This window comes from Leuresthes tenuis, unplaced genomic scaffold, assembly GCF_036924035.1.
Source record: "Leuresthes tenuis unplaced genomic scaffold, fLeuTen1.0.hap1 SCAF_9, whole genome shotgun sequence".
NCBI classification, from domain to species: domain Eukaryota; kingdom Metazoa; phylum Chordata; class Actinopteri; order Atheriniformes; family Atherinopsidae; genus Leuresthes; species Leuresthes tenuis.
The window spans coordinates 19646906-19657223 of NW_027325363.1; the positions used below are offsets into that span (position 1 = coordinate 19646906).

Below are 10318 nucleotides of genomic sequence, written 5' to 3' on the forward strand. Positions count from 1 at the left end.
ATTAGTCATCAGATATTATAAACCGTCATTGTGTAATGCTATTGCTGTGGGCAGGATTGACCTCCTGTACCGTTCATTGTTGCAGTGACTGAATACACTCCTCCACTCAAGAGGCTCTAGAGTAGTCCTCCTCATGAACAGTAACTCTTTCTCATTCTGCCAAAACAACTCAGGCCAGTCACGGCATGGACGGAGAACATCTGAGGGTGTCCTGGAGTGTCTGGTACCCAAACATTAGCAATAAATCCTTTGGGCCCTGTGTGATGTTGTCTTTTTGAATTCGGCTTGCTTTCCACAGATGCCATCAAATTCCATCAGATTGATGTTTGGGGAGTTTAGAGGCTGGGTGAACACCTCTGACTTATTGTCATGTTCTCAGAGCCCATCCTAAGAAGTTTTTGCATACCCCACTGCTGTCCTGCTGTGGGATGATGCAACTGTGGGGTGCTTTTGCCATATGTGACTGCTCTGCAACAATGTTAGGTAGGCGGCAAGTGTCCACGCAGATGCCACGACAGAGGCTTTTCCAGCAGAACAACGAGCTTTCACAACATGAGCAGCGATAATCCGTTCACCTGTCAATGATTCTATTGTCATGATTATTGTTCATCATTTTATACAAGCTCCACCTCAACATTAGCCTACCAGAATGAAGGTAGGCTAATGATACAGTACTTTATTAATCAGTCTGATGTATATATATTATCATTATTTCTCTTGTTTATTTGGCTCAGTGTGAGAGAGGCTGCTAAAGTTTTAGATAGTTCGAGCATGATCTACTATAGGCTTGGTTGCAACAGTTGTAGCGGCTTTGTGGGTCGTACATTGGGACAGCCCAACATGAGGGTGTACACGCCTCCCTTATCCCATCAAGGCAGTGTTCTCACTCATTTCAGACACACAAACTGACCATTGACAAGGTAAGACATGCACTAAGCTTTGTACAAGCAATTTATTGGAGGCTCAATTTCTTTACGTCGCTCAAGTGAACATCTGTCAGTGCGCGTCTCCTCTACGCGTGCGTCGAACCGAGCTGTGCACGCGGTTTTCCCTCTTTAAGCATGCTTTTTGTTTACTCTGTGCCTCTTCAAGGTAAAGCGGCTTTGCGAATTAGCTGCATGTGCTGTCAGCTACATCTTCATAGTGTTGGCAGATATCTTAAACACAATATCCTCTACTAGAGTCAGAAACACTTGCAGCGGAACGACCCTCCCTGCCAGTTTCACGCGTATGCGCGCACGCACGTGCACACACGCACACTGCAGCCTTTGCCCGTTGTGTAAGATGAAGTGCTATAAAATGAAGCTGGTTTAGATCGGCGTGGCACAAAACTGAACAAAAAAATAACGTGCTGGACATATGTTATTTACAGTATGAATGTTGCTCAATCTTATCAGGCCCTATAGAATATGTAAACTTTGATAATGACTCATGCAGTAAAAACACTGATAAATACAATCAGTAATTCACTCTGTTATTTGATCCTTGATCCACCACCAGTAAAAAAAATATAAAGGGCGTGGTTGCTACCATCTACTTGCCATAAACATGATTATTTTTAACACACCATGTGACACTATGTTCATATATTTATTCTAGAAAGCAGGTAGATTATTCACCCAAGTAGCTTTTATGTGTAAAACTTTCAATACTCAGTGGAAGCCCAATTTTTTGTATGATTAGTAATAATATTACATGTGGAAAGTGCTAAATGGATTGAATCATGTGTAGCATGCAATGGCTAATTTAGTAATACAACTATTTGTTTGATTGTGTTACAGGCAAAATACTAATATTATATATTGTTAATAACTTGTTTTTGTTCTTTTGTCACCCCCCCCCCAAGCTTTTCCATGGCGACAATCTTTCGGTGTATACGTCTAGCTACTTTTTTTGTACTGCTTCACTTCGTAACTGTATCATTTGCAAGGCAAGATGACCTTGTAATCAGTACTACACATGGGAAAGTTGAAGGGATGTTGCTTTCAGTGCCGGGTGGAGAGGTGAGAGCGTTTCTAGGGATCCCTTATGGAAAACCACCCCTTGGGAAACTGAGATTCAGAGCTCCAGAACCAGTGGAGAGATGGGAGGGTGTGAAAGATTCCACCGAATTCTCAGATTCCTGCTGCCAGATCCATGATGTATTGTATCCAGGTAGGCCTCATACAGGTGGACGCAATACATAATGTAAATGTGCTGAACAATGTAGAATTTCTCCCTTATTTGGTCCTCCTTAATAATTTAGTTATATAACTCCATATGACAAAAACACTACAGAACAGTCACGGACACACAGTGTGTTTGTAACTGAGTGAGTCAGTGCTGTATTGTATTTGCTAGTAAATCTTGGGCATAAATCATAAAAAAATCAAATATACTCAGTTTAGGTATGAATAGTCAAAATGTAGTTGTTAAGAACCTACAGTTCCCTTTCAACCAAGAGGTGGACTGGAGCTAAGCCATGGATGTCTAACTATTTATAGACACGGCCATCTGTCAGAGATTGTTGGAAACCACCAATGCATGTGTAAGATGCCTTAACATATTCCAAATCTAGATATGACAACACAAATAGATATGCAAACAAGGCAACAATGTTAGACAGCTGTTTGTGGTTTAAGCAAAGCAGTTCCCTTTCTATGGGAAACTTGAGATTTATTAGATTAATTTATTAGTATTTATTTACTGCTTATGTTTAAAGGGCCATTTGTCATACATTTTCATTAACTTTAGATCACCTACGTGTTACTTCAGCTTGTATCTAATGTTGTCATTTTGTTTATCAGAAAGTGCATCTAAGAACAGGACCACAGGTAGAAGCATCTATCAGCCGTTAAAACACAGTTCCAGTCAATCTTTGACATCACATTAATATTGTTTCCAGGGTTCAGTGGTGCAGAGATGTGGATCCCAAACACACATCTAAGTGAGGACTGTCTGTACTTAAATGTCTGGTCCCCAGTTTTCAACAAAACCCAGCCCTCACCACATGCTCCTGTCCTTGTTTGGATCTATGGTGGGGGCTTTGTCGAAGGAACATCTTCCCTGGACATTTACCGAGGCCACTTCCTGAGTAAATCTGAGGGTGTTGTTGTAGTGTCAATGAACTACAGGTAAGAAGTTATGTTCGTTGAAAATATGAAATATAGTAATGAGTCAATATACTCTAAAGTTGTCATTACACAAGACCGTAAACCAAGTAATGATGATGGGGATAAATGCTATAAACTGGAGCATGTTTCCTGGATGAAAAGAGATCAATTAGATGCATAAAACCTTTTCCCATACTCCTTTGATATTCAATAGAACATATGCAATTAAGTGAGTTGAAAATTTGTCCTTTGTTGTGGTCATCAATAACAGAGTGGGAGCTTTTGGATTCCTGTCTCTTCCTGACAATAAGAACATCCGGGGGAATGCAGGCCTGCTGGACCAACGTTTGGCCCTCAAATGGGTAGCCAATAATATTGCTGCATTTGGAGGTGATCCGACAAAGGTAACACGTTTTTGTTTCTTACCTTTATTTAAAGTCCATCAGAAAGACTGTTCCAATGAAGACAGAAATAAAGCTGTTGAACTTTAATTTGCTGTGGCCAGGTGACTATATTTGGAGAGAGCGCTGGGGCAGGGTCTGTGGGCTTTCACCTGCTCTCTCCAGGCAGCAACAATCTTTTTCACAGGGCTGTGATGCAGAGCGGCTCACCTAATGCACCCTGGGGTACAATCAGCCTCAGTGAGGCCTGGGACAGGTAGTGTGTTTGTGTGTTTTTAACACAAGTCTTTAAATAAGTAAAGTACCTGAATAACTTCTGCACGTATATTTATGTATATTTAAGTTTTCTGCTGAAGTGTGACTCATAGGGCTTAATATCTCCACAGCTGAGGAACTCACTTAACATGGGGTTCATCTGCGGGGTGTGTGCGGGACGAACTTGATTTTAATTTCAGCAGTTGCATGTTCTGCTCTCAAGTTCCAGCTGGGAAACTGACTTTTCAAGTCAAGAAAAAATTTATTATAAAAAAACTGTGCATTTCTGGTCATTACCAGATGCATCCGTGTGATGTTTTTGAACTCTTGAACAGTTTTGAACGCAGGTGCAGCACAGCAGTGAAGCACCAGCAGACATGTTGGTGTAGATACAAACACATAGCTGCTATGCAACTGTTCAACAAAGAAAACGCTGCACGCACAAGATGCTCTCAGTGTGAGCTTGGCCTAAGGTTTTGCACAGAATTTCATTAAAGGTAGTCTTAGCAGAGGGAAATTGTAAAGCAATTTTCCGCATTGCAATCATTTTTACGACAACAGAATTCTATGCTTGGCATAACCTTTATTGCATAAAATGAAATAGTGCACAATTGATTTTTAAGAAATGTCAGGAGAAAGGAAAAGAAACCAAAACGGTTACTGTATTTCCTCAAATAAAACCAAGATTCAATCAAAAGCCAGGCCTCTTACAATGGGCAAGGGTGAAGTTAACGCAAAAAAAAAAAACAAATGTCACTGTCTGCTACAGGCTGGGGCTGGCAAGGAGGGAGAGAAGAGAGAAAAAACAAACCAAAAAAAAAACGTATCATTACAATGTTCCTACCAAATATTCTGTCTTTACCACTTTTGTCTAATAAATTCAATAAAAAAAACAAGATGACCCAGTGTCAGTGATAGTTTACCCCACAATGACCAGCCTTACCTTCAAGTCTAATTCTGGCTCGAAAACCACTTAGACCAAAATGTTTACTGCGGTCCACTTGAAAATATTCAAATAGAATTTAAAGAACTCCTAAAAAAATTAATTAGTTGTGCTCAACTGAAATATGGTGATGGAAACATCATATTTTGGGGAGCTTTTTGGCATCAGGGAAAAATATTCTGTTCCTTCTGTCTGCTTCTGAATAATGAATATGGCCAAATACAGACTGGTCCTTCAAGAAAACCTGTTCTATATTGCAGTTAGAAGACACGGAGTGACACTTATTATGCTTTTCAGCACAATAATGATGGGAAGCACACAGCCAACACTGAAGTGACTTGAGGACAACTCTTTCATCATCCTTCCGCAGACCAAGTTGAACTGCACAGAATATCTGTGAAGAGACCTGAACATAAAGTTCATAAATAACCCCCAGCCACTCAAGGAACTTGACAGGATTTGCTATGAAGTATAGTGTAAAAGAAGAATCAAAAACCTGTAATTGCTCCCCGAGAAGCTTTTACAAGATATTGAATTAGGGGTCTGGGTGCTTTTAATGAGCATTTCCAGTTTTGGATTAAATATATAACAGTACAAAATATGCAGTGATGATTCCTAAGATGGCTCATAGAGCCATTATAGTCACTTACATGCGATAGACCCCAAGTCATAAATAATTAGGACACCCCCAAAGAATTAGGCTGATTTAACTAGGTGTGTAAAATCCTTTATTGAAGCTAAAGCCCTTTTCACACAATGGTTGTACCTTATCAGCACAAAAATAAAAGAGGCAGTTGCTAAGATGCTGCTTTCCCCTTTTGGTAATTCACACAGACCAAATAGAGGAGTCTTAGTGCCCCATTAGTGCATGCCTATCTGCAGCAAGACAGTGCAATGGAAGCAAATGAGCAACTACAATGCTGTTAGTTAGCATGTTCTGTGATGCCAGCTCACTCTTACACAGGCGTACTGCTTTGGCTCTGTGACTGTCTCAGTTGCCAGCAAAGACAGCGTGTAACTTCAGAAAGTTAGTTATCTAGTTTTATTGTCTCCCTGTCAGTTCTTAATCACACATGGTGTCTTTGCACCTCCTGTATTTTTTTCAGACTTTTGCTCTACCATTTTTTACCCCATTTCTTATCATTAGCCCTTATTCCTTCTTTCATAAATTGCCCCGATCTCCTTTGTCATGATCCAGGTCCGTGAGGCTGGGAAAATTACTGGATTGTCCTGCATCTCATCCAGATCAACTGGAGGCTTGTCTGCAGCAAGCGGATCCAAAACAAATTGCAGCCAAGCAATTCGAGGTCCCCGCACAGCGCTCACTCTTGGGTTTACCATTTCACCCTGTTGTTGATGGGGACTTCCTACCAGCTGATGTTGACGTGGGTGTCTACGCGTATGAACTTTTGTATTTGGTTTGGTGGGCATGGGGAGAAGTCAGCTTTAGATAGAAGTGTGCATCATACGTAATGTTAAATCAACATTTACAATATCACACAGTAAGTAAATTCAACATGAGGGTAGCTATTATGGTTTGACATGCAGGCACTGAGAAAAAAGAAGCAGCTATCAAGACGTTTGTTTTCTGAATATAACCAGACTACTAGCTACTAGCTAGTTGCATCTTAATTGCTCTTAGTCATGCTTCCTCACAGACATCCTATTGTCTAATGATTTAAACAATGACTAACCAATAGTAGCATGGTATCAGCCTATTGTAAATGGCAAACTCACAAATGAAGTGCAGTATATAGTATAATAATATTATCTGGCTTATATTGCCATTCTGTACTGTTCCTTTAAGCCTCTACTAAAGCAAATTTATATCTGTGTCTTTTTTTCCTTTCTTTTTTCCTCCTGCAGGTGCTGCTAAATCGCAGAAATCTCCCTAAAAAGGAGCTGATGATAGGCTTAAATAAAGATGAAGGGACCTACTTTCTAGTTTATGGAGCGCCTGGTTTTCACGCCAATGGTCAGAGTCTTATAACCAGAAAGGAGTTCCTGGAAGGTGTTCAGCTGGAAATGGCCGGTGCCAGTGATGTCGCAAGAGAGGCAGCCATTTTCCAGTACACTGATTGGACTGATGTGGAAAGCAGGATGAAAAATCGTGACCTACTTGGAAGTCTGGTTGGAGACGAACTGTTCGTCTGTCCTGTGGTGGAGTTCGCTCACAAGTGAGGAGCAAGCCTCAGTTTTCAAAAAATGACGTTGACTTTAAAGTTCACAGTTAAAATCATAGATTTGGATTGATTAAGATGGCTATTTAAAAAGAAATTTAAAACAAAATCACTCTGGCTAGAACAAAAAAAAAATGCAGATGTTGCAACACAGACATATTTGTGTCTTTTTCAGGTACTCACAAAGCGGTGGTAAGACGTTCCTGTATTATTTTGACCACCGCTCATCTATCAATCCGTGGCCAGAATGGATGGGCGTTATGCATGGCTATGAAATAGAATTTGTCTTCGGAATGCCTCTGAATCCGTCCCTCGGATACACAAAGAATGAAGTTAACATGACCAAGAAGTTTATGAAACACTGGGCCAACTTCGCCCGAACTGGGTAGGATAATGAGATAATCAGTCTTTATGAGGACCCCCGTGATACTGTTTATATTCCACGATTTTAATTTCTTAATTTCAGAAACCCAGGAATTGGTGAAACATGGCCGATGTTCACTGCTGAGCAGCGGCAGTATGTCACCCTGAACTCCAACCCTCTGCAGCTAAAGGGGATGATGAAAGCAAGAGAGTGTCAGCTCTGGAACAAAGTTCTGCCTCAAATACAGAAAGTCTCAGGTTAGAGTCAAAACATGTATCTATCTATCTGATTACATTTGTCACGTGCACGCAGACACATTAGGTACCCTTACACGCAAAGATCTCTTAACATCTGTAGTAAATAGGCCTTTTGTCAGCCTCTGCAAGGGAGGAGTTTTTACCTTATCTAGCCTTTAAAAGAGATTTCAAATACTCGACTGCTCCCCTTTGCCTAACTACAAATTGGGAAATCTGAGTGGGAGGAGAGGAAGGTCCGCCATCCCATCACTAATCACTTCTGATACATTTGGTGAATAATACTAACACACCCCCAAATAGATCTTTTTCTGCAGTAATACTCAAATAGAACATGTGAATAGATACATTATTCAAATCCTGATTAATTGAGCACACACATTTGCAGCTTTGGTCCAAAGGTCACTCACACTCATCATGAACAACGAGTGTCATGGCAACATTTGGCTTTCAGCTGTTTTTTTTAAATATTATTTTACTGGTCAAAAAAATAATAATACACCTAAATTATTGATGTGGAGCGAGAGAGGAAAAAGTTTTTTTTTCAAGTTTCAGTTTAAGTGTGGATGCTGAAAGTTCCAAGTGTTCTTTAAGCTGGCAAGGCCTGTTCCTTAACCCAACTGACTGCAGCAGTTGCCTCTTTCTGCTGACATAAAGGTTTGTTTGACAGTATTCATTGAATTGATCAGCAAGACCCTAATCTTAACCCTAATTAAAACAGCAATTTTGTTGGAAGTTTTCAAATATTAAAGCACGAGCAGCCAGAAAAGGGCGGAATGCCCTCTCCGGGTCGGGAATGAGCTCCTTCCCTAAGTGGAAGAGTTCAAGTATCTCTGTGTCTTGTTCACAAATGAGGGACGAATGGAACGGGAGATTGACAGGTGGATCAGTGCGGTGTTGGAGGCTCTGCACCGACCCGTTGTTGTGAAGAAGGAGCTGAGCCAGAAGGTGAAGCTCTCGATTTCCCGGTCAATCTACGTTCCTACTCTCACCTATGGTCACGAGCTGTGGGTAGTGACCGAAAGAACCAGATCGCGAATACAAGCTCCTCCGCAGGGTGTCTGGGGTCTCCCTTAGAGATAGGGTGAGAAGATCGATCATCTGGGAGGGGCTCGGAGTAGAACCGCTGCTCCTCCGCATCGAGAGGAGCCAGATGAGGTGGTTCGGGCATCTTGTTAGAATGCCGCCTGGATGCCTCCCTGGTGAGGTGTTCTGGGCACGTCCCAATGGGAGGAGACCCTGGGGACAACCCAAGACACGTTGGAGAGACTATGTCTCTCGGCTGGCCTGGGAACAGGTCCCCCCGGAAGAGCTGGAGGAAGTGTAGTGACAGGGATGTCTGGATTTCTCTGCTTAAGCTGCTGTAAATGATGGATGGAACAGCTTGCAAAGACTCATTCCACCAAGTTTTAGATGTGGTATATCTGTATTTTGCACCCTGTTTTGATTTTCAGAAAACTCAAAATAAAAATAAAAAACATTTTCCATCAAAGATGCATGTTGTCCAGTCACTTTGCCCCCGTAAAATAACAGGGTCAAAGAAACCACTGAAGGTCCAATACTGCATTGACATTCATGTTTATCAGTGTATAAGAACTTAGAACCGGATTGTACTGGATTTGTACACAAGTCCAGTATACAGTTAATGATTCTTTGGTGATAATTTACTTCATACTGTAACATTTTCTTTATTCAGTTGTTTTTTTTGTATTTTCACAGATGGGCTGCAGTCTTGTCTGAATGCAAGTGGGATAATTCTCCGCTTTAATGACTTAATCCTCCTTTTGTTATTGGTCATAAGTGTAACCTGCTGACTGAGTGAAGAGTCCTGACCTTTGTTGAGCTGAGCTGCTTACGTAAGAGTCGTCAACTGTATGTTTAATTGACAAAAGAAATTGTAATACTTTGTGGCACCAGTGAAGTACAACACTCAAGCTCATAGTGACTAGTATTTACATGGGAATGTTATTGGTGATCACAAGTTTCAAAATGAGCTTGTAGCGTATATTAAAACCAATAAATTAACAAGTTTAACATTAATGTTTCTGCCCTAAAAGTGAGCTGATCAGTAAATCTTGTAGCAAGTGTAAAATTGTAGTTTGAATAGACTCATATTGGAAAAAAAGAGGGAGAATTACTGTATATCAATACTGTATAATGCTGTGGACTTGTAACATCCAAATGTTGCTGAGACAAATTAATAGGAAATCACTTGTTCTGCTTCTGTTTTGCACAATATTTCTAAATTTTGAGAACAAATATGTAAGTCTAGCTATTGAAAATGTATCTAAAATTGAAAAGAACAATCAGATTTTAAACTGCATACTGAAGTCTAACTGGAAGTGCATGTTCAGCAATATGTGGGACTTTTTTTTCTTTCTCTTTATAGCCTTCTTTATCTTTTTTAAAAAAAGTTTATTTGAGTCACTGATTCTAATGTTGCTGCTCCCAAGGGTTGTCTTCAAAACACATTGCACTCTCTACCACAGAGTTATAGAAAATATGCAACATATTGATGCAGACACTGATGGACCTAAGTTTGCTTAGAAAGTCTGTGCTATTCCTTCTCGGAGACAGCTTCAGTGCTGCATTTCCAGCCCAGTCTGCAGTCCAGGCAAACACACAGGTATCTGTTCCTCAACCACCTCCACGTCTTCTCCTAGGATGGAGACAATTGTTGACTTATTCCTGGTCTCCCTAAAATCCACAATCATCTCTTTTGTTACTCTTCATGTTCAAAATGAGGTGATTATTCCTCCACTATGCCACAACATGGTCAGCCAGTTCCCTGTATTCAGCCTCATTGATAAACCTAGAGTCATCTGGATA

At 40.6% G+C, this 10318-nt stretch overlaps 1 protein-coding gene across 1 annotated transcript; it reads left to right on the plus strand.

Moving 5' to 3' along the window:
• Positions 1-886: 886 nt before the first annotated feature.
• On the plus strand, positions 887-9529 carry LOC140314482 (cholinesterase-like). Its single transcript, XM_072392703.1, has 10 exons — positions 887-920; positions 1847-2154; positions 2885-3113; positions 3364-3496; positions 3598-3749; positions 5890-6076; positions 6558-6868; positions 7047-7256; positions 7338-7492; positions 9209-9529. Exons 2-10 carry the CDS (start codon positions 1854-1856, stop codon positions 9301-9303), a joined length of 1773 nt encoding a protein of 590 aa, XP_072248804.1. The 5' UTR covers positions 887-920; positions 1847-1853; the 3' UTR covers positions 9304-9529.
• The last annotated feature ends 789 nt before the right edge of the window (positions 9530-10318 follow it).